Genomic DNA, 25,763 nt, shown 5'->3' with positions numbered 1-25,763 from the left:
GAATGGGAAGACACTCTTTAGAAACTGCATATAATGTATGTCAGGGTTTCTCAGCCTTGGCACTAGTTACATTTGGGCCTGGATAACTATTGTGAGGAACTGCCCTGTGCATGGTAGTATATTCAGCAGTAACCCTGGCTTCAATTTACTAGATATCAGAGCACCCACCCTATCCCTGTTGTGACAACCAATTATGTCTTTGGGCATTTCCAAATTTCCCACAGGGGCAAAATCACTCTGGTTGAGAACCACTGGTCTATGTATAACTCTACCTAGACAGCAGCTATGTGCTCAAAACATGTGACATCCAAACTACAAAATATTCACATTTTCCCACATGTTACAGTGCTCAATTTATACCCAATCTCAGTTTCTGTTTTAAACAGAATAATATAAACATCTTTACAAATTATTGAGGATTTATATACTAGGTTGAATTTTGAACATGATAACACTTTACTTCAATTTGTGAAGAAATGTGAGTCTGTCTATAGCTATCTTTCTACAAATCCCTAACTACAGGTAGGAAAATAAAGCAAGTTCCTTGAGTCAATAGTCTTCTATTTCCTCGTATGAAGTGTTTTTTTCTCTTTGCGGGGGGTGCAGATTAGGTGAAGCAAAGCATCTGATGGTAAACAGTTGCATGAATGGATATATGAATGGAATGTCATATATCCATTAGCCTACTGGGAAGACTTAGGGGACACCATTGTTCTTTTTCTTTCTTTCTCTTTTTTTTTAGAGGACTAAGCATGGTGGATAAAGAGACTTACTGGTCAGCTTTCCATTGGCCAGAATAAAGATCAGAAGGAAACTATAGAAAGACAGTTTTGTCAGCAAGTGGAACTATTCAGCAATGAAACAAGCTGTCTCACAAAGGAGAGAGAGAGAGAGAGAGAGAGAGAGAGAGAGAGAGAGAGAGAGAGAGAGAGAGAAAGAAAAGTTCACTGTGTCTTTCATCTTGGTTGCTCTCTATCTTGCATTCCTCACTCTGGAGGAAGCCATGTCACAAAAAGCCCTCTGCAGAGGGCTATGTAGTAAGAAGCTGGAGTCTCCAGCCTGCGGCCACATGAGTGAGCCTGGACACTGATCCTCTAGCCCCAGTCAAGCCTTCAGATGTCTACAGTCCCAGCTGCGTTGGATGGCAAACTCATGAACCAGAACAACAAGGCTAAGACATTCCAAGGTATTCCTGGGCTAAGATATTCCCCAAAACTGTGTGAGATAAAAAAATGTTTTTGTTTGTTTGTTTGTTTGTTTGTTTTAAAAAAGTAAAAAGAAAAGATGCCTAGCTAAATGCATGTGTTATACTTGAAAGGATCCTGGAACAGAAGATATTAGTGGAGAGACATTGGTAAAACCTGAACAAAGTATTTAGTTTAGTTGATAGTAATGCACAATGTTGGTTTCTTACTTGTGATAAGAGTACCTAGGTTATATAAAGTGTTATCATTAGGAGAAGCTGGGTGAGGAGCATAAGGGAAATCCATATTATCTTTATAACTTTTGTGTAAATCTAGAATTGTTACAAAATAAAAATTATTATTATTTTTTTAAAGAATGATTCTTTTTTCCCCCCTTTATTGACTATAGAGAGAGAGCAAGGGAGAGGGAGAGACACATAGAAACATCGATGAGAGAGAACATCAATTGGCCACCTCCTGTATGCCCCCCACTAGGGATTGGGCCCACAACTTGGGCATGTGCCCTGACTGGGAATTGAACTGGCGACCTCCTAGTACATGGGTCGATGCTCAACCAGTGGGCCACACTGGCTGGGCTAAAAATTATTTTTTAAAAAGCCCTTTCTCCCAGGCACTGGATGTATTTAAGCAAAGGTTGAAAACTCATCTGTCAAGCATGTGAGAAAGTGGAGGCTTGCGCTGCTCACCGAAGTACTGAAACACATAGATTTGAGAGCTCAGCTTTATGGCAAGAGGATGGCGCACAAACTAGAGTTTCTCACCTGGTTGAAACTATTGAAATAATCTTCATGTTCATATCTCCCTGATGTTAAAGAAAACATGTGTCTAGACCAATATAAAGCATTCACTATGTCTGCCATTCTGGTATAGCATGTTTTCTGGAGAGTGGACAGGTAAGAGGCTGGAGCAGATTTGTTTTTATGGCCCTGGTGATGTTTTCCTACATGGCTGATTAGATTGTCTCAAGATACCTCTTGTTTTATAGATTCTCTAAATTCCTTTTCTGCTTAAGTTATTCAGATTTGGTACTTGTTGTTTGTATCCAAGAACACTGATTAGTACAGAAATCTGTTTATTACTCAAGTTCCCATGCCTATCTTGATAAACCAAAATATAAGTCTTTATATGTATGAATGTGGATTAGGTGAGTTATACAATCTGTGGATATTTTACAAAAGTGTTTATAAAAATATATATGTTATGCTTAACTAAATCTAAAATTCATCTAGTTTCATCTACTTACCCTTTTGAAGGCTCTCAAACCACAGACCTCCCAAAAATAAAGCAAAAAAAAAGACTAAACCAGATATTTTATTTCCACTTTGAAAAAGGGGGTTTGTTAAAGAAGTAATAGTATTATTAATGGTCCCAGGCAGTTGAGGGCTATTCATTGTGCCCATACTCCATCTCTAGTGTTTCCTAATGATTAATCTGCTCAATGTAAATTAATTTAGCCCAGTATGTTAACATTGAAAAGCAGATAGGGACTGATGAGAGTTGGGCAACCAAAATCCCAATGAAAATCACATCTCAGGAAAAGTCAGAATGGACATTGGAGCCAATTATTGTCATCACCATCCTTGGTGGAATGAATTCAAAATTGCCTCTGCTAGTTTGAGTTGTCTACTCTATATTCAAGAAAGGGAAGACAGAGCAGCCCTGACAGAAAGGGGGGAGTAATTACCAGGAAAATGGCCACCTCTGCTTCTAGGCAGGAAACATGGCAGCAAGCCCAGGATAGTGGAACCAATGGGACTAGTGGAATATTCTGATATAGGAGTTGAACTGGGATTAATCCCAGAGATTTAGGAGAGGAGCCAAAGCAGGAATCTCTCCCCCATTCTAAAAGCATCCGGGGATGTTGCCCCACAGAACATGATCAATCCCCTTGGCTTGGGAATATTATTTATACTACAATAGTTATCTGTTTACATGGTATCATCCCTTAGAAAATGGGCTCATCCCCCATACTTGAATATACCCATTGCTCCATTCAATGTTAATTAAGCATATGTTTAAGGTGAGACAGAACTAGATTCTATGAACCCATATGAGAACATGTCTTGTTATTTTATCTGCCTTTGGGAAACTCAGTTTTGTGTTATAAAGACAAATTGATGAAAACCCCATAAAAGAAAAATGAAGAAATGCTTCAGTGAGGACATTTACTAGGTGGTGGATCAGAGGTGAGAAGACTATCCCAAACTCTGCTTGGGAAGGCTAATGTTTGAGTTCAGTCTTAAAGGACGAAGTGTTATTCTTCTTGGAACCTTTGAATTTTGATAGGGGTTTTCCCCAAAAAAGCACATGGTGACTGCTTAGTCTCAGAAATCCTTTTTTATCCTAAGCCTATTAATATTTTATTCCCAGTAATCCAACCCTTCATTAAACAAGCATCCTATTGGTTAAAAAATAAGGTGAGAAAATTTCAAATTTGGGAGTGCATTAATAGTTTATTTAGTGAAAACTAGGGCTCAAGAGAGTGACAAATAAGAATTCTGGAAACAAAAACTTTCATGGGAAAAATGGAAAACCATGCATTCAGGCCCAAATTGGCCTTACCATTCAGTCAGCTTTGGAGATTATATAATATAATCCATGCTATAGACTGTTGGTTATTTAATCAAACCATAGGTAAAAATTTTCATTTATATATCACTTTATCTTTATCAATGCTTCCATTAACCTTGATTGAAATAGAAGGCATGCAGAAATACAGTGTAAATCCCAATGAGTTGAACACTATTTCTTTATCCTGCTAGCACCTTGTGGGTTAGATTTTTTCAAAATTTGTTTCCAAAGTGTCTATGTTTCTCAGGGAAGAAAATATTCATGGTATTCTTAAGCAATACAGATCCCTTTCCTTAGAGCTGAGGCTCCCCAAAGTACTTGTGAAATGTACTAATCCCCACAGTTTACATGTTGAAGGGGTGGTGAAATTATCAAAGCTGTGGTCAGAAAATAAGAACATTCTGTGAGTCTCTTATTGTTGAAAAGGGAGTCAGTTCTTGGAGGTTATCATGTTTCCAGCTAAATTAAACACTAAGAAATCTTTTCTGTTTTGTATAAATTATTTTGGCAAAGTAATTAGTTCAAAGGACCGTTTCCTCAAGAGAGAAACCTTGTAGAATCTTGATCCTCAAAGTAAGTATTTTTCTATTATAAAATCATTGAGATATTTGGTTTGTTGAACATGTCTCGTTATTCTATCAAAATGTGAGGTAGGGAAGCTGATCACATGGCTTGAATGCCATGGTCTTAAAAGCTCAACTATGGTTTTTCCATAACCAGGCATTCTTTGTAATCACTGCTTGCTGTAATAACTGGTCATGATCAAATTATGCCCTAGAAGGTTGTTTTACTTGCTTTCATTTTTTCCACATTCAAGTGCTATGAGTTAAAAAAAACAAAAAAACTATAACTATAAGCTTATATTCTAGTGGGAAACCTGCTGTTATCTTTCCCTAAGCGAGGAGCTAGTCTGCCCTTCCAGGATCCTGAATTTTCATCTCTTATTGCACATTCCTTAAATTGAAAAATGGTATTTTTAACTTAGTCTAGGTAGACATTGTATTTTCAGAGACAAAAGTTTCCAAATATCAGAGAAAAAAAAAAGGTTTTTGGCAAGTCATTTCCTTAAGCTATATTTTTTCTTGGAGTGTAAAGGAAAGAAAGCAGGTAGGAGAGAAAAGAGAAATCACTTAACCCAAAGAAATACCCTGGATTATTAACCCAAGGAAATTCGGCTCCAAATTATGGAAATTTCATCATTATTCATTTAAAAACCAAAGCTTGTAGTTCACATTGAAAAGATAGCCTCAGACAAGAGTGAGTACACATGGTGTGATTTTTGACCTAGGTAAGGGGCTAATGCTCTCTACTTTCTTTTGACATTGTTTTACACTGAACAAGTAAGAAAAGGATCAAATACGTTTAAATCACATACTTTAAGCCTCAGGAACTCCTCAAAATTTCTGCCAGTTGCTTCCATAAAAAGAGTTCTCATAGATGATGTGATTAGATTAAAACTATTCGTCTCCTCATTCTCTCTCTCTCTTTTTTTTTTTTTTTTTTTTTTTTACCATTCTTGTTTTTGATTATTCTTTGAGCTATAACTGAATGTGCTATGATTGAATTTCCAATCCATTCCATTCAATTTCTCAAATATTTCCTGAGCAGCAAATTCAAAACACTGTACTAGACACTAAATCAAATATATATGATAAAAAAATAGTCCCCTACCTATTGCTTGTTTGTAATGGTAGAAGATGATATTGCTATTATGTACAACAATAGTTTCTAATCTGAATCCATCTTTATCCTACTACACCCATAGCCCCTCGTCCCAGTTTTTCTTTCCCTATTTTGTCATCCCAGGCTCAGGAAAGGAATCTCAGGTCAAGCCAGTTCTGGTGATTTCTTTCTGCTTGTCAGTATTGATTCGGACACTGACAGGAACTATTGGGAGGCAGCAGTGAAATTCCCCTATTAGTAAAAAGATACTTGCTAAAGAGTCACTGTCATTCTTTGCCTCTTCATGCTGCCACAGGAACAGTGATGCCAGAGGCTGCTGGAGTCATTTTTGACAATGAAGGAAGCTGACCAAAAAACAAAGTGGCCCACTGATAATGGCAGGGAAGAAAGATGGAAGGCCACTGAGTTAATGAGTTCTGGATAAGCCTAGCTGTGGGCTCCCTATAAAGTAATATAATCAATTTCATTATTATTTAAGCCACTTTTGGTTTGGTTTCTATAATTTGCAGCCAAAGCACCTTAAGAGTGGGTAATCCAAAACTCTGTTGTGGGATGTGTCTTTCTACTTATATTTGCACCAATCATATTGTGCAATGCTAGGTATCCCTAAGGAAGACATCCCTGGAAGTTTGCATTTGCATGTATTGGGTGGGATCTAAAATAAGAAGGGTAAGAGGAGGGAGATCAAATTCCAAAGAGCTATAACTCTGGAAATGTCTTTAAAGGCAAATATTGCTAAATTCTCAGTTATCAAAACAGAAAGTGATAATAAAGCTAATAAGCAGCCCATACTAGACATTGAGTTATCATTGAAGTCACACATTTAATGCATATCCTACATTCCTATAAACTATATGATGGCACCAGTTATTTAAGCAATTCATTAAAATATTAACTTTTCTTACTTCTTTAGTGCCATTAAGGGATTTTATTACACACTTTGGGAAAAAAATTTGGTCATATATAATATAAACACTAAAACATCTGAGAGTTATGAAGTCTGATTATTAAAAAAACACTTAATTATTGCAAGATAAAATTAAAATAGCAAAGAAATTGAAACTAGAATGGTATAGTTGATAAATTACATGAATAACTACAAATTACTATAGCAAATTAATAGTAATCTCTTAAATCAGAGGTCAGCACGATTTTTCTATGAAGGTCCAGATAATAAATATTTTTGACTCTGTGGCTGATATAGTCTATGTCAAAATTACTCCACTCAGCTGTTATAGCACATAGAGAATACAAAAACAAATGAGAAATGAGTATAGCTGTGTTTTAATAAAACTTTATTTACAAAAACAGACAGTGGGCTGGATTTGACTTTTGGGCTGTAGTTTGCCCACTTCTATCTTTAGTGAAGATCCCTTAAATACTTTCCCAAAGCTTCTTCATTTGTAAAAATTTTATAAACACTCACTAATTATTTTTTTCATAATTTGAAGGGCTCAAATTATCTAAAAAGTCTGATTTAAAAAAAACACTTGATATTTAATTTCAATTAATACTTATTTGCCTTCGTTTCACCCATGGGGAAACAGAAAAAGGCAAAAATGGAAGCTTCTGTTCATATTTCATATTTCAAGGATGGAACATTCTTTGTCATTATCAAGTTTACTTTTGGGCCATTATCCCAAAAGAGAATGGTGCAGTCTTGGAATATTTGAAAGGTGCCAGAATGTTTCAGAAACTGCAGTGACAAAAGTCTTGTTCAAGATGCCAAAGCCTTGTGCAATACTAGTTGTTGCTCCAATAAAGATAAAAAAATATGTGTAAATGTGACAAGTAGAGACAAAATCTTGGATAGAAAACTATATTGTCTGAGAACATATAGGGAACTATTAGTGAACATGAAGGTACCGAGTATATGGCTTTAAAGAACCACATACTATCGTATTGGTCTGCCTTCTGGGCACCAGAGCAGAATCATACAGCAGCACATGCTTGAGAACTTGACATAGTAGAAGCACCGGGGTACAGAGAAGAGCATGCAAGAAGAAAATTATAAAAGAACATGCAGGGAAACCTCTCTGCTGTGCCTGGCATTTACTGGAATAAGTAGATGAAGCAGTTTCTTCTATCTATAAGGGTAACCAAAGGCAACTTGGATAGATGATATCCACAGCTCTTTTAATATAATTAATGTATTTGTGTTTTCTATGTTGACTGAATAGGAACTCCTTGAGGATGTGGACTACTTTTGACATGACACTGAAGCCTCCATTAGAGTCTTCTACTGTTTTAGAACTCAAAGCCCAAAATATGTCCCTCCTTTGGGCTGTACACCCAACTGGTAATAGGAGAGACAGCAGTGAAGCAGCAGAGCTGAAGCCCTCTGGGTGGCATTCTACAGTTGGTCTCTAGATAGAGAAGGCACAGGATGCTTAGGCCATGGGGCTAGCCTAGGTTCATTTCTGTGACCCTACAGAAACAATGTCCCATCCACTTTACCAAGGCCCTAAGAGCCACAGCAAAGAACAACTGAAAGTTTTTCATACTGACATTGATTGCCTCTTCTCCATTCCATTTGCCTTCCAAGGCTTTCTTAGTCAAAGTGTGGGTCATGACAAGTGTATTTGAGAAAATGATACTGAATCAAAAAGAAAATGATAGGAGGTAAATTATAGAAAATATCAAAGTGAAACTCGGATAAAGATAGCACTATTTATTTGGTTCATGTATTTCCTGGGCTTAGATGTAAAATGTATTTCTTACTGTCGATCCTGCACAAAAAGTTTGAAACGTACTGCTCTAAGATAAATGAACTTAAATCTGTGATGCATTATCAGAACAAGCTGCAACAAAATGGATTTCTTCTTTTATATGAAACCCTATTGTAAATGGCTTTGATAGTGACCTAGTAGGCAACAGAGGGCCTCAAGAGTTTTTACTCTCTTGACATTTTCCAACAAAGGAATAGATTGTATAGTTAAACATTACTCTGGTGGTTGCCCAGCCAGAGTGACTCAGTGGATGGAGCATTGTCCCATGGACTGAGAGGTCCTGGTTCAATTCCTGGTCAGGGCACATGCCTGAGTTGTGGGCTTGATCCCCAGTAGTGGGCATGCAGGAGGCAGCCGATCGATATGTCTTTCTCACACCAATGTTTCTGTCTCTCTCTGCCTTATTCTCTCTCTTAATCAATTTTAAAAACAAGGTTACTCTGGTGGTTTTGGTGTGGTGGGCAGAATGAGAGAGAGCCTGTGAATTGACCAAAGCAGGTGAGCCTCGATGGCTACAGTTAAAGTGAGACATAATGATGAAGTGTCTAGCTGTGAGGGAAGATATAAGACAAAGTGATATAGCGATGGTGAAGATGATGATAATATTAATGATAATGGTAATGGATAACTTTTATTGAGAGTATACAAGATGTTGGGGAGTGTTTTTAAGCTCATCATGGTTATTGCCTCATTTAAGCCCCACATCAACCCTATGAGACCATCAATCAAAGTTGGAAACTGGGCATTGGGTGAAGCAATAGGGAACCACTGAGGTTATTTCAAAATCGTTCAGGGGATATTGGGGGAAATGACTGAAAGGTGATTGATGCTCTTTAGAGAGATAGAGAAGAGTTAAAGAAGGAGCATGATTCTAAAGAAGAATATACATGCATGCATACATGCATTCATTCACTTTCTTATTGACTTGCTGAGGGTCAGTGATTTATTGGGCAGTTTACCCAGTGTTCCAGATTCAAAGATAAATAAGCTATAGCCTTACCCCATGGAAAATCAATCCTCAGGAAAGATCACAGAAACGGTAATTGTGGACACATAGTAGATACAACGAGCTCTGCAGTGTGCACAATAGAAACATTTGTTGAGGGCCTCTGAGCCCAGTGGGCTAACACTTTTTGATCATCCTACTTGGTGGTGTTTGCTTCCTACCAGCATTTCTACCTACAGTGGAGTCATGGATTTTAACCCAGGTTCAAGTTCATTTTTAAATATACAAAAAAGCTTTAACAAACAGTTTTAGCACATCACACCTCTTCAAATGAACATTGCCAGCAAGAATAATGTAGAAATAGGATAGTTCTATTTTCTCTCTAGGGTTGTAACACAAACACCCAAGCTCAATTTCCTTGCCCACCAGGTTGCCTTTATTTTTTAAATCAACATTTAAGTCACAAACCAAAGGCAGCTGCAGTGTCAGCCTACCAAGAATATCATTTTCTTGATTTCACCAAGTTGTTTACTTGGGTTTCACATTGCCTAAGGGACAATGGTGAGGGACCACTTTATAAGGAAGCCATATAACTGAGCAATTTTGAGGCGTCAGGGTACTCTTTTATTAGACTATTGTCCACATTTTCTTAAACCATCAACTATTCCTCATTCCATGATACTGTTTTCAAAATACATAAACAAACTCTTTCTCAATTGTGATATCAGAAATTAACTGAAGCAAGAGAGAAAAAAGAGCACTAAAAATCATGAATATGCATTACCCTCCTATGGAACCACTGGGCTTTACATACGTAGTTTACAATATAATCAGATTAAGCCGCATTATCCACACTAAGCTGCTGTATTGTTTGTGGCAGAAATCAGTCACTCTCTTTCATTTTACTTTAGACTAGAGGTCACAAATTTTTCCTGTAAAGGGCCAGATACTAAACTTTTGAGACTGAGACATATGGGCTGTCACAACTCCTACACTCAACCATTGTCATGTGAAAGCAGCCATAGACAGTATGTAAATGAATGAGCGTGGCTGTATTTCAACAAGACTTTATTTACAAAAACAGATGGTGAGCTGGGTTTGGCCAGCAGGCCAGTTTGCTAACCTCTGCCTTAGACCATTTGTACTAAAGTGCTATCAAAATAGCCCTGCCGGTTTGGCTCAGAGGTGAGAGCGTTGGCCCATAGACCAAAGTCGATGGTTCAATTCCAGTCAAGGGCACATACCTGGGTTGCGGTTCAGTCACTGGCCCTGGTCGGGTTTGTGCAGGAGTCAACCATTGGATGTGTCCCTCTCACGTCAATGTTTTTCTCTCTTTCTCTCTCTCCCTCTCTCCCTCCCACTGTGTCTGAAGATAAATGGAAAAATATACTCGGGTAAGGATTTAAAAAAAATTTTTTAATGCTATCAAAATAATATTAATTGCCCAGCCAGTGTGGCTCAGAGGACTGAGCATTGTCCCATGGACAGAGATGTCCTGGTTTGATTCCCAGTCAGGGCTCATGCCTGGGTTGCAGGCTCTATCCCCAGTAGGGGGCATGCAGTAGGCAGCCGATTGATGTTTCTCTCTTACATGGATGTTTCTATCTCTCTCTCCCTTCCTCTCAGTCTAAAAAAAAAAAAATCAACAAAAACATTTAAAAATATTAATTGAGCCTAACATACTATCTGATACATAAATAGTACTCTGTTCATGTGATTTGAATAAATGCAAAGTTCATACAGGCCATTAGGTGTTACTTAATTTATTGACCATGCTTTCCACATTTTTTCCTTGGTTCCACTGTTAAGGATCAGGCCATTTACAGGCTAGAAAGTCTGATCCAAGAACCTATGCCAAGGCAGCCTTTCAGCAGGCAGAAATATTTCATCTTTGAATCCATGGGACAATCTCAGACTCACAGGGGACATTCCATTGATAGATATGATCCCTCCCACCAAAAGGCCCTCTGATTTCTATCACTAAACATTTAACTAGATTCTCTGTAGCATCTTTAAAAATCCTTTTTCAAAATATCTTAAGTTTAGCAGGGGTAACAAATCAACCTCATTAGTCATCCTATAAGGTTTATGCAAATGTTATTAGTTTTTAGTTTGTGTGTCTCCTGGCTGAATGTATGTATATAGAGGAGGGAGGAACCACAAGATGTGAGAAGCCTAGATTCCTGAATAACTGCATGGAGCAGAGTCCACTCTCCCGACCTCCTTGGCCAACTTGTACTGGATGGTGCCTGAGTAAGAAAAAAATGTTTATAATGTTAAGGCACAAGTGGTTCGCCTACCTCAACTAATACAAATATGTTTCTGTGAGATAACATTCTTACTAGTAGAGTTGTTGGGCCATTTATAAGTTATATGTTGCCAAATTCCCGTATAAGTTGCTGCCACAATTAGACTCCTACCAACAGTATATGAGTGTCTGTTTTCCCATAAAGTATATTATCCAACTTTTTAAGCCATTCTAACATAAGAGAAAACAATCTCCTTGTTGTTTTGCTTGCATTTCTTTAATGAATATGGCAGTGAGCATCTTTTCAAATATTCATAAATCATTTGTACATCTTTCTTTGTGTGAGCTGCCTGTAATTTGTCTATACTTTAATTATTTTTTCTCATATTCATTTGTAACAAAGCTTTCTATAGTAGTGAAGTTAGCCTTTAGTTTGTCACATGTGCTGTAAATTTCTATTTATTTATTTGCTAGTTGGCAACACAGATGATTCTTTCTTTTAAAATGTAGTGAAATGTATCACTATGTTTTTTGGATAGTGATTTTTCCAATGTAAAAATATTTAAATATCCAGCTATGTTTTGTTTTGGTGCATTTATAGTTTCACTTTTTAAATCTTCAAATCTTTCTTCCATATCAATTTATTTAAATGTAAGGAGTAAGATCAGAATCTAACCATTTCTCCTTAATGGTTGTCTCATTGTTGCAAATACAATAATAATCCATCATTTTCCCCATATCAAGAAATGCAATATTTATCATATCATGGTTCTCATACTTATTTTAGTTCATTTCTAAACTCTGTCGTCTCCCATTGATCTGTGTATTATGAAGCAGTACAATACTCTCTTAATTGCTTCAGTTTTATGATATTTGAATAAATGCATAGATATCATTCTCATTTGATCTTTTTCACATTTTTCTCCTCCTACTCTCACATAATTATCTGCCCAGATAATGTTTAGATGAAGTTAGTGATATCACAAAAATAAAATCGGTTGGTATGTGTTTTGGAATCACTTTCAGTTTATACATTATTAATACATAATTGACATTTATTTTATAGATTCTTTTTATTCAAGAAAAATATGTCTTTTACATTTATTGCTAACTTCTCTTCTTTACCCAACTTAGATTCCATGGTCTGGGATTACAATAATTTCCTTGGACACTGTATCAGTTTCCTATCACTGCTATAAAAAAAAAAAATGACCACAAGTTTAGTGGCTTAAACAACTCAAATTTATTATCTGACCTTTCTGGAGGTCAGAAGTCTGAAATGGGTTTCATTGGGCTAAAATCAAGGTGTCATCAAGGTTGCAATCCTTTTTAGAAGCTCTAGGGAGAATCTACTCCTTTGCCTTTTCCAGCTTCCAGAGGTTATTTTCATTTTTTGGCTTATGGCCCCTTTCTCCATCTTCAAAGCTAGCAACATTACATTTAGTCATCATCATCTCTCTCTCTGACTACAGCTGGGAAAGTTTCTCTTCTTTTAAATACCCATGTGACTACTTTGGGCCCTCCCAGATAATCCAGGGTAGTCTCACTATTTTAGGGACTTTGACTACATCTGCAGAGTTCCTTTTGGTATGCGAGGTAACATCTTCACAGGTTCCAGGGACAAGGACATGGCCATCTTTGGGGGGACATTATTCTGCTTACAACAGTTGTATTTCCACTGTCATGTATATTACCATTGAACTCAACCAGAAAATCCTAACTGCAATGAAAGGAGACTTGAATTAACTAGGCCTGGGGAATTTAAAGTGCAAAATGGTGTATTTTGCTTTAGTAGTGTTTAGTTGCCAGGGTGTTTATTTTGAAATTTAAATTCCCAGACACTAACCTCAAATGAACCTTTTGGACTCCACTGCAAACTTGCAATATTGCTAGACCATCAGTCACCCACTCTTCACTCCTCTCCTCTTTCTTCAAACCTCCAGTACCTCCCATCTATCCTCACTCCTAGCATATATATGTACTTTCTATTTTGCTGAGAGTGTAGAGACAATCTGGAGTGAAATTATAGATGCTTTCCCATCATCTTCTAATTTACTTGCAGCTGTACCCGTATAACTGATGTGTATCTGTTACTATAGCTCAAGAGGAAGTCAAAGTTTCTTTGTGTGCTCTGGATCCCACCCCTGCAGTCCATGCTACAAAATCACCTCAGTAATTTCCCAACCCCTATTCTTTCCTTTCTATGGTGAGTCCCAGCAGCTGGCGAATATGTTATAATATCATTCAAGCCCTGGCGGCACCAGTCTCACCGAGGGAGAGGGTTCTCCAAACAGATGCTCATAAATAAATTCCTATAATCATCCTAAAGTGACAAAGAGGTGAAATGTGAGCTTAAGAATGTTTCCATTTTCATTATGTCCATTGTCTCATTAGGTTTGGTATCATTTGTTTAGGTTCTAGGCCCACTATATTTATTTCCTGAGTAAATAATTCATACAGTAAATCTGACCCTACTTAGAAACTCCACTTGGAGGTTTGCATGCAGCCAAGTGGCCACCCTCAGACCCAAAGCTGCCACCATAGCACTGAGCATTGGCCACATACTTGAAGGATCTTGGTAAATATTTAATGTCTTATAATCAGCTCACAAAACAATAGACTCAGTACTCTTGGGTGATGCCTCCTTATTTCTATCCTGCCATACAATCCCTTTTCTCCTCCATAAGTAAGAAATTATTTATAAAACATTAGTTCTCATTCTGATAGAAAATATCAAAATAACTTCTGTAGCATGAACATCTTTGAACACCTTGATAGAGCAAATCTTTTCCTGAATGTGAAGTACATAGTCTCAGAATAAGCAATACAGACAGAACTTTCAGCAGACAAGTTTTATAAAACTGTCTGTTTGATAAAGGCTATTTACTTAGTGGACTCTTTAAAAGCAGGAACAAAGAGAAACACTAAATTAACTAGGTTTAAAAACAAAGCTACAAATAATATTTGTTCCTTGATATCTTATCTGATGTACATACAATCTAGGTTTCACATAATTTTTATGTGAGTTAATGGGGAGGGGAAGGCAGGCTTCATTTCTACCCTACAACCAAACTGAGGCAAGGTGAGGCAGGATAATTCTGTCCTAGAGAGAAACAGTAACTGTCCTGACAGTGATTAGTGCTCATTTTCCACCAATTGCCAAAGTGGTTTTCTTCTCAATTGAGCTGAGAGTCTTTTTGTGTTAGATTAACATGAAAATATATAACAAGGGTAGGGATTTCCTCATGGAAGGAACTGGCTGTGGTTGTGGTGATAAGCTGTTCATGCCAAGGAAGCCAAAGGAGCAGTGCAGAAGTCAGTGGGATGTGCCTGTCCTGCCAACCCCATGCCCTCACCTACATCTTCCGTCTCCTGACCTCTCAAGACCTCCAGCAGAGTCCCAGATTCAAGCTTAAAGAATAAAAGTGGCCCAAAGTGTCACCATTCAATGAGAAGTGTGTGGTCAGTGTTTCTGTACTACTTTTTCTAGTCAACAAAATGGAGCCTTTTACTGCAGAGGTGAACTGACCAAGTTCATAGTTGGGGGGAGTGAGGGAACAATCTTCAAATCCTATTTTTAAAACGTCTAAGCTAGTGCCCTTTACATGAGCCACAGATGAGCCAAATAAACCATACTGTCAGCATGGTTGTTGAAGGACTGTAAGTACATGTCTGTGCATATAGCAAGACTGCTCAACCACTGCACTTAGACACTTGGGGCCTGACAATGCTTATTGTGGGGGACTGTCCTGTGTACTGAAGGATGTTTGACATCATCCTGGCTTTTACTCAGTAGATGTCAGTTGCATCCTTCCCCAAGCTGTGACAACTAAAAGTGTTGCCAGGCACTGCCAGATTTCACATGGAGATGTAAGGCAAAACCATCCCTGGTTGAGAACTATCTCTCTCTCTCTCTCTCTCTCTCTCTCTCTCTCTCTCTCTCTCTCTCTCTCTCTCTGAATTATTTTATAAATGAATATTCATGATTCATCCCCTCAACCCCCAAATAAAAGAAAACAAAGTAGAATTTCTGCACACATTGACATCCTCCAAAGCAATCTTCAAGCTTTTAGATACTTGTTATCCCTTTCCTGCTTCCCTTTAAATTTTGGGCACACCAGCCAATCCTGCTTGTTATGGTAGGTTTACTCTATTTGCATAACATCACAGCTTTTCATTCTACCTCAGATTACATTTCTGCTACACACTAATACAAATTATAAAGTACCCTTATAGAAGATAGTAAACATTCAGACACAGACTTTTACAGATTAAAGGATTTTTAATACATGCTTTTCATCTTTATCAGAATCAAGGACTAGATAAAAATGAGTTAATGTTGGTATAATCCCTGATTCGGGGTTTGCATAAGGTCAAATGACAAGTTTAATAGATTGTTAAAACATTCTTTTCAACTAGTTATTTTGAAATCATGTTGAGTTAGACAGGATTTTTTTTCTAACCCTTTAAATTGACCTTTCTGAAGCTTCTAATTTGTTGTTCTAAAGCCATGTAGACTTGAGATACACACAACTTTCCTTTTCAATGCCCCATGTTGACCTCCCCTTTAGGTCAATGTACTAGTTGACATGTAAATTTCCCCTCTTGAAAATATCTTTTAAAGAGGACACTAATGCCAGCCAAGGATTAAGAAGCTATAGTTTCCTTCCTGTGTAACGTTAGGTGTGAGATGACTTTGCACCTTATGGCTCTGAAAGAACAGATGTTTGACTTGCGGTGTTCTCCGATAGAATAACAGACAGGGTCTTACCTTTAGGAATGGTGATCTGACAGCTCAGGTCACAGTCCTGCTGCAACTGATAAAAAGCCACTTCCTGTAACCGGGCTCGCTCCAGCTCTGAGAGACTCTGGATGGGAACTGACCTCAGCCGTACACTGCGGCCTGACATGCTGTTCCAGGTGAAATCACCCTGCAGACCCAGGGGAAAAACAGCAAGAGTTACACAGTCCATTGACATCTCACATATTTCATCCTCTTTCTTAGTAATAAAGTCAAGCAAATTCACCTTTTTGTTCCAAAATTGGCTCTCAATCTCTAAAATGAAATCCAGTCTTAGTTAACCATGGATTTTCTCAATCAGTTGCAAACATCAAAATCTCGAGCACCTGCTGGGTCACCTGGTCCCATAAAATGATGCATACAAAGGCCAAAGAAAACTATGTGGGAAGATGCTTCAAAGATCCCACTTCCTCTCTTTTATGGGAACATATGGAAACTTTTCTGTTTTGTATCTCAGTAACAGAAGAAACTGCTGCTAATTGCCATCGTGTGCACTAAGATATAGGAGGCTGAATGTGTACCGATAGCCTACTGTATACTAGTGACTGTGCTTAGGGCTTTTTAGTTACTCCCTCCAACAACCTTATGAGGTGGTTAGAGCTTTGGACCCTACCTAATATAATATTTAATAATATAATAACATTATATAATAATATAATCTAGTATATTCATAATATATAATACACACTTATGATACATTATAATAAATACAGGTGTTTCTCAACTTACAAAGGGGTTACATCCCAATAAACCCATTGTAAGTTGAAAATATTGCAAGCTAAAGATGCATTTAATACACTTAACCTACTGAACATCATAGCTTTGCCTAGCCTACCTTAAACATGCTCAGAAAACAATATCCATAAAATGTTGGCAACATAGTAAGTACACTACAGAGTACTGGTTGTTCTGATTGTGTGGCTGACTGGGAGCTGTGGCTGCTACCGCCCAGCATCACAACAGAGTATTGTGCTGCATATCAGTACGCCCAGGAAAAGATTGCAACTCAAAATTTGAAGTATGGTTTCTACTTTAAGAGCATCATAAAGTCAAAAAATCTTACGTCAACCTATTAAGTCGAGCACTATCTGTACTTACAATATACTATATTAATAGTATGGAAATATATAGCATATGTAAACATAATATAATATAATTAATATAATATAATATAATATTAGATGAAATTGAGGCTTGGGAGGTTAAGTATTTTCCTCCAAATCATAGATCTTACAAGATTTAGAACCAACCAGGAGTCAAGCTCAAAAGCATATGCCTTTAAACTCTCTACTAAATTATAATCTCTGAGCTTCTATTTACAGCATTCTAATGAGATATTTTGATCACAATAAGTACAGAGATATTATCAATAAGAGCTGCATATATTTTTAGAGACATGTGACCTTGATAATAAAATACTCCACAACAATGAATCAAAGCAGTTCCGGTCAAGATGGTGACACAGTTTGGAAGTTCCAATAGAATAACAACCAAAATAAAAAAAAAATCCAGAATGAAATAAAAACCAATTCTGAAATTAAAAAAAAAGAATCAAAGCAAAGATTTCTAAAATCTTGACTACATTTGTGTGCACGCATACACGCACCTCTGATGTGCACTGAGAGTAAATGGCTCTGGCCTCGATGTGGACAGTGAGAAAGTGATGGTCTACAAACAATATTTCACAACCCTCTGAAACCCGATATCACGTTACTAAAGATGACCTCCTGTGAATTACAGATGTCAATCAGGGCCCAGTAGCTGTGAGGAAGTACCTACTGTTTCATCAGCAATCAAGAAAAGTTCCAGAAGAAAGGAATAGTGTTGGCCCCTGCAGGCACTGCCAAGAACTTTTTGTGGATATGTGGAATACTTACGGAATCCCATAAGACTTCACCATCCTCATCACTCACCTTAAAAAAGGGAGACACAAAGACTGGCACCAGCAAGTATTAAAATATCTTTGTTCTCTACTGGCAGCAAATTCCAGCTTAGACTGTTCATTCCAAAGAGTGAATGACACTATGTTAATGCTTTGATATTTTCCCTCTTTATTTGGGATTTCATTTGTTTATTTATTCATTTAATTTAGAAATGGAGATATTATACTTTAGGAGAGGCAGAAAATAGATGAGGTAAGCAAAGGGTATAATGTGTTAAAGAATGATAACTGCTAGGGAGGAAACACAGGCCCGGAAAGGGGCTACCAGTGTGAGTAGAGGACAGGGATGCCCAGCTTCAGATAGAGCAGCCCGGAAAGACCTCCCAGAGAAGGCCATGTGTGAGCAGGAGGTAAAGGAAGTGAGGGCTTTTTGTTTGTTTGTCTTCACATGTATGAATTTGTACCAGAGGATAATGATGAAGACTGACTTGAGCTCAGGAGGGGCTCAGGGAGCATGATGCAGGAACAAGCCTGGGGAGGGGAGCAAGTGAGCAAGTCCACACCAAGTGGGTAGGCTGCAGTCACATTTGGTGAATTGAAGAAAATTCTTCCAGGTCCAGTGTATCTGGGATTTTTTCTTTCTTTCTTTGTTTGGGGGATATAAATGGACTAAGCACAAGTTTAGACAGTTAGGCATTAGCAGCTCTGGCCTTGTATGTACTCCTCACTCACACCATTTAAGCCTAGTGCATCATGAAGTACAACAGTGAATTGCCCTCTCGCCCCAAGTGGGAAATTCCAGATGAATTACTGAGCTTTAAATGTGAAGGTTAGGTATCTAAGGGAGCCAACTGATATTTGAAGTGTCAAAATGGAATTACATACCTATTTTTTAAAAGCATTTAAAAATGTGAGCACCAGTGGGCTCAATTATCTGTACTGAGCAGGGGTTGGCTACCTCTTTCAACAAAAGGCCAGATAGTAAATATTCCAGGCTTTATAGGCCATGTGGTCTCTGTCAAAAGTACTCAATTTTGTCTTTGTGTCATAAAAACAGCCATAGACAATTCATAAATGAATGAGTGTGGCAGTGTTCCAATAAAATGTCACAAGAAAAGGTAGAAAGCTGGATTTGGCCAATACGCTATAATTTGCCAACCTCTGAATCATAGTTTATGGCTGAAATAAACTAAGCCCTAGGAAAAACATTTTATTTTTATTTACTATGTCCTCTTGGTTAATTATTTCCAACAAAATTAAATAAGCACCTAATACAGGCTAAGAAAAGTACTACGCTTGATATTATCAAAATGACAACACAATCCTGTCCTTAAGAAGTTAAACTTTGGTAAATAGAACATGTAATCCATAACATACAGAGATTGTGATACTAGAACTAAGTACCAAATGCAATGGAGGTACCTAAAAGAAAAGGCTCTGACATCTGTCTGGGGGATCAAGAAAGGCTTTATAGAGAAGTCACTGTTTCAACGGAGACTTGAGAGTTGAATAAGAGGGGTAAGGCTTTGCCCAGTGGAAATGCAACAGTGGAAAAAACAGTGGTTGCCAAGGCAAATGAGTTTGAGAGAACAGGCTTGTTTGGGGAAATTACAAGGCTGAAACCAGGAAAAGAGCAAAGGCAAAGTCATGCAGAAGTCAGGGCCAGATCCTGGAGGGCTTTCTCTGCAGGCATTGCAAAGTGGATTGGATTTCACTCAGTAGGTGATGGCTAACCATCAAGGAACCTCCAGGAAGAGAGAAACATGCTCAGATTTACACGTAGGAAAGAAGATTGGAAACACATTTCTATAGGAATTGAGGGAGGGACCAAGTCAAAGATGTAGAAATCAGAAAACACCCTGGGCTAGGTAAGATGATAATTTAAATTTGGACAGGGAGACATTCAGAACCATACCGATTTTTAGGAACAAATTGGATGCAGTGGTAGGGCGGGAAAGAAGTAATCTAGGATGACTCTTAAGTTTCTATCTTGAGCAACTGGGAGGATGGTACACTAATCACCAAGATAAGAAATATCAGAAGGGAATTAGGTTTTATGGGGAAAGAAGAAAAACGTTGAAGCTTTGACATTCCTAAAATGATAATCCTATTTTTAATAAATAAATAAAACCCATCCCCAAATCTGGCAAAACAGAACCTGGCCAGTATACATCTTTCTTGAGCTGTCATTTTCTTCTCCCAACTAAAACAGTTCCAAATGCAAGCAAGTAATACATATTTTTGAAACTTCACAAATGACTACATACTTAGTATAATAACACGTGAAGTATGATGCTTTAAATTCCCCTTAGTCTATTATGTACCACAGTCTGTGATTCTTAACTTCTTAGATTTTTAAACTTCTTTAGTAAATTTGGAGTTACTAGCCAAAAGAAAGAAAAACCTTGATCTATTTGTAATGATGTGAGTGTATGGAGTTATTTTCTCTTAAGACTATTCTTGTAACAGCTGATTTGTCAGCAGAAGACTACAGTCAAATCCCAGAAAGAGAAACAAATGTGGTGCTTTTCTGAAAGCAAGGTAGCTGCCTTGGAAGAGTCATTTCAAAAAGAAGGTAATACTGTCTCCAGAGCCAATTGGATATTAAACCCATCCTTAGCCTATGGCTAAAAACAAAACAAAACAAAACAAACAAACAAACAAAAAAAACCAAAACAAACAAAACAAAACAATTTTCCTAGGAGTGAAGGTTATCAAATAATAAACAAAGAGGGACTTCACAGGTGTCTCCAAATTTACCTATTATCAAATGGGCAATATATTAAATAACAATGATATAATTCAGTTACAGTTTTGATTATGGGGGATGGGCCAAACTGTCTCCCAATCCATTATATACCACAAACTTGAATAACTGAAACCAAAAGAATTTGTACAGACCTGGAAGAGTCTATATGGGTCACTCCAGTTCATCACCTTCCCATCCCTCTGCCCTCCACCCTCCACCTCTCATTGGCTTTTTCTATCTGCCTTTCTTTCAGCAGTAATGAATATAATACATAGTGCATCTTCATATATGTCCCACTTTCTCATTGCTCCCAATTTATAATTCCAGCACTCTGAATTTTAATAGAATTTTTTCAAATTAAGTACATGCAATTTCAACAGGTTTCTTAAAGCCAGAATATGTTAGGTCCATTATTGGAAAATTATGGAATTAACACAGGCCAAACCCATATTCATTCAGAGCCAAGTACAGTGTCAAGTAAGCGTCACAACACAATGGCTAAGAAACACTGGAAACATTATGCCTTAAAATTACAGTTGTGTTGCTTTTAAAACGTGATGATTTAATGTTGGTTCACAATGAGTTACATGGTCTAATGCATTTGCCTTCCTAATTTCAATCCACATCATCTTTGATTTATTTATTTTTGTTAATCCTCACCTGAGGATATTTTTCCATTGATTTTTTTAGATAGAATGGAAAGGAGGGAGGGGGAGAAACATCAATGTGAGAAAGACACATGGATCAGTTGTCTCCTGCGTGACCCCAACTGAGGCCGTGGATAAAACTGCAACCCAGGTATATAACCTTGACTCAGAATCTAACCCATGACCCTTTGGTTCATGGGCCAACATACTAACCACTGCGCCAAACCAGCCAGGGCCAATCCGTATCATCTTTCAAAAGTCATTTGTTTAAAAACCTCTTCCTCAAAACATTCACCCAATGTGTCTACCCAAATTATCATAGGGTTTGAATCAGGGTGTTCACAATTAAGAACACAGAAGTCTAAAACAAGCCTGTTTCTCTCTCTGCCTCATCACCTGTCTATTCGGGTTACTACAGCTGAGGATGTAGTCCTCAGATGTGATTCACATGGAAACTACACAGATGGGTGTTGGGAGAGTCGTTGAGCAAATCCATGAAGTTTCACACCTCCTCAGTTGCCTCTTCTGAGAGTTCCAAGGGTCACATTGTTTACGTGCTTAAAATATATTTGTCTTGCTCTGGCTGGTTTGGCTCAGCACTTACAGCATGGCCCCGTGGACCAGGGAGTCCCAGGTTCAACTCCGACCAAGGGCACATACCTCAGTTGTGGTTAGTTCCTGGCCCTGGTTGGGGTTGTGTGGGTGGCAACCGATTGATGTGTCTCTCTCACATCGATGTTCTCTCTCTCTCTTTCTCCCTCCCTCCCTCCCGCTCTACCTGAAGATAAATGGAAAAATATCCTCTGGTGAGGATTTAAACAATAATAATAATAATGGATATAAAATATATATATTTGTCTTTATATATGAAAATTGTCAAATATATGCAGAGATTAGACTAAAAATACAGATGTTATGATTCAGTTTTCAGGAATGCAGTTGGGCATTCACATTTTAGTTTCTTGATTGATTGTCCCATGCATCCAGGATTGAGAACCACTGAGCTCAAGGGTAGATTGGATTCAGGTTTGAGTTTACAGCCCATCATTCAGTTTGGTTGTAGTAAGTCTACTGTTCCTTAAAAAATTCAAGATGTTCTCTACCACCAAAGAAAGGTGCAAATCCACCACAAGAAATAAGGTTATTTCCATGAGAGTCAGAATGGTCAAGATGCTACTTCTTGAAACAAAACATTAGATTTCAGACACCTAGGAGTAAGCATGTCCCACTGTCTTTTATTGAACAAAGATAATGATGACATAATCCTTATTCATTCACTCAACAACAACAAAATGACTTGAACCTGACATTTAGAATCTAAAGCCTGTCCTCTTAGCCACTACAATATTTTGGCTGGTGTTTACAAGCTTGAGAGATGCCCTTTGGCCTGCATTTTGCTCTACAGAGGTAGAGAGAAGTATACCACGTATTTACTGGATAGAAGATCTGGAAGGCAGAATAATACCCCTTGCCCCTCAAAAGGCCAAGTCCTAATCCCCAAAACCTTCAAATATGTTACTTTACTTAGCAAACAGAACTTTGTAGATGTGACTAAGTTAAGGGATCCTGAGACGGGAAGATTATTCTGAATTATGGAGATGTGTCCAAGCTAATCACGAGAGTCTTTACAGGAGGAAGGCAGGAGTGGCAGAGTCAGAGAAGAAAATGTGACAATAGAAGCAGAGGTGTGTGTGTTGGGGGGGGGGGGGTCGAGAAAGAGATTTAAAGATGTTAGACTGCTAGGTTTAAACATAGAGGAAGGAGCCATGAGCCAAGAAATGCAGGCAGCTTCTAAAAGCTGGAAAAGGCAAGGCACAGATTCTCCCCCAGAGCCTCCAGAAGGAGTACAGCCTTTGATTTTATCCCAGTAAGATCCATGTCAGACTTCTGATGTCCAGAACTGTAAGATATTCTATTTGCAATGTTTTAAGTTTGTGGTAACTTGTTGCATCCACAACAGGAAATTAATATGAAGGGAGTAGGAGGGAGCATTAGAGAGATCTAGAAATAGCCCAAGTGTCCATCAGTAGACGAATGGATAAAAAAAACTGTAGCTATACACAATGGAGTACTAGGCAGCTGTAAGAAAGAAAGATTTCTTTTCCTTTGAGATGACACAGAGGGACCTGGAAAGTATTATCCTAAGTGAAACAAGCCAAGCAGAGAAAGACAAATATCACATGATCTCACTTATTTGTGGAATATAATGAACATAACAGTCTGAGAAACAGGGTAGACCCAGAGATGTGGAAGTAGGGTAGAGACTGACAACCCTCAGAAGAGGGGGTGGTGGGGGGAGGGAAGAGATAAATCACAGAACTTATATGCATGTACGCATAACCAATGAACACGAACAACATAGCCGGGTATAGGGTGGGGGGGATGGGGAGGAGGGTGTCAATGAGGAAAAAAAGGAGAAACATCTGTAACAAAAATAAATTAATAAAAAATTTTTTTAAAAAAGAAAAGGAGGTTGGTGGGTGAAAGGGATTGAGTTCAGATGAGGGTATGTTCCAAGACACTTCAAAAAGTTAGTTTTGACCTCCCATCAATTCTTACCTGCCTATTTATTGGTGCTAAGGTGCTGCTTCATACTACAGATACCACAACCAATGCTTTGAGCTGGAGAGGTTCCAAGATTGGAATCCTGGAAGCACTTTTCTCACAAAATAAAATTATTGACAGTTATAGATAGTAAATATTTTTGGCTTGGAGGTGGGTGGGTTATACGGTCTCTGTCAGAACTACTCAGCTCTGTCAGTGAAGCACAAAAGCAGACATAAATCATATGCAAACAAAAGTTCCAATAAAACTTTACTCCTGGACACTAACATTCAAATCTCATATAAGTTTCAGGTCACAAGTATTATTATTCTTTTGATTTTTTTTCAGCCATTTAAAAATGGGGGGGGAAACGTTCTTAGCTTGCAGGTCAAACAAAAACAGGCAACAGGCTGGATTTGGCCCACTGGCTATAGTTTTGTTGGCTCCTGATAAAGAGATTAGGGTAATTAAGTACCCAACACATGTTTATTTAGCATCTACTATCATGTGCCAGAAACCCAGTCCTAGGACCCTGCAGCATGAAGTATATACATCAGCTAGATTCATGAGGGCAAAATCCTTGTCTGGTTTATTTACCTTGTTGTTCTCATTATCCCAGACAGTATGTGGTTCTTAATTGTCACTGAATAAATATTTATCTATCAAGTAACTAAATGAATCAGGTACATCATGAATTCAATAAAAGTTGGAAACTAACCAAGCCATGTAATGTTGCATCTATGGAAGAGAATGCCTTCTGGATTTGAATAAAATGCTAAGAAACAGTCTCTTGAAACATAGACTGTGATGAGCCAAATATATCTGTATGTGAGGGCAGAAAATAAATGTAATATCAGACCCGAGGAATAAGGAATCCATGACACCCACATTCACCCATCAGACCTTGTATGAGCAGGAAGACGTGAACCCAAAGTCAATGTTGCCTTGTCACCCTCATGACACGGGCCACAAAGTAATAAAGAAGCAGCCAGAGACTGCCAAAGCCCACCAGCACAGCCTACAATATGTTTCTGGCTGTTTCTCAACTCTCGAATTTGTGCTCTAGGCCAGCATTTTTCTTTGGTGACTGTTTATCTCATAAATGGATGACTCATTTTAAGGCTTTCTGGATCCAGTCTTTTAGGTGGTCATCATAAGATTTTTTTTTTTTTTTAAAGATTGAAAGTAGATGATTTCAAATTTGTTTTAATTTCATACATGTAAGTAAGGTTGAAACTGACCCAACTAAGGGCCCTTATAGTTGTAAAAATACCCTTTAATTCTGGGGTAATATGAAATAACATTAATAAAGGGTAGCAATATAACACCAAAGGATATAGCACAGTGGTTCTTGGGGGTGGTTTTGCCCCCTTGGGGAACATTTGGCAATGTCTGGAAACATTTTTGACTGTACTGACTCTGGGAAGTGTGCTACTGGCATCTAGTGTGTAGAGGTCATGGTTCTGCTCAACATCCTACAATATACAAGACAGCCCCTCCACAATACAGAACTATCTGGCCCAAAATTTTCATAGTGCAGAGGCTAAAAAACCCTGGCCCATTTTACATATAATCACCTTAAAGTGATGGTGTCATGAGATATTAACTATCATTTATGAGTTTTGTTTATCATCAAAGGCATGCACTATATATTCTTATGTATATTATGTATTATTATATATATTATACATGTATTATTCTGTATATAATATAAATAAACAAGCATAGAAGTTATTAAAACTAGCATTAAGAAGCACA

At 37.8% G+C, this 25,763-nt stretch overlaps 1 protein-coding gene across 2 annotated transcripts in view; it reads right to left on the bottom strand.

Annotated features, from left to right (window-relative positions):
• Window positions 1-25,763, bottom strand: part of ARHGAP6 (Rho GTPase activating protein 6) — a 458,118-nt gene that overhangs the window by 70,201 nt on the left and 362,154 nt on the right. For both annotated transcript variants that reach the window (XM_036270639.1, XM_036270640.1), the window contains exon 2: window positions 16,154-16,313. In XM_036270639.1, coding sequence (XP_036126532.1) covers window positions 16,154-16,313 — 160 coding nt within the window. The remainder of the gene's footprint in view (window positions 1-16,153; window positions 16,314-25,763) is intronic.

This window comes from Molossus molossus, unplaced genomic scaffold, assembly GCF_014108415.1.
Source record: "Molossus molossus isolate mMolMol1 unplaced genomic scaffold, mMolMol1.p scaffold_m16_p_2, whole genome shotgun sequence".
Lineage (NCBI taxonomy): Eukaryota > Metazoa > Chordata > Mammalia > Chiroptera > Molossidae > Molossus > Molossus molossus.
Note: the sequence above shows the minus strand (reverse complement) of the source record. Positions and strands in the feature narration are given on the sequence as shown.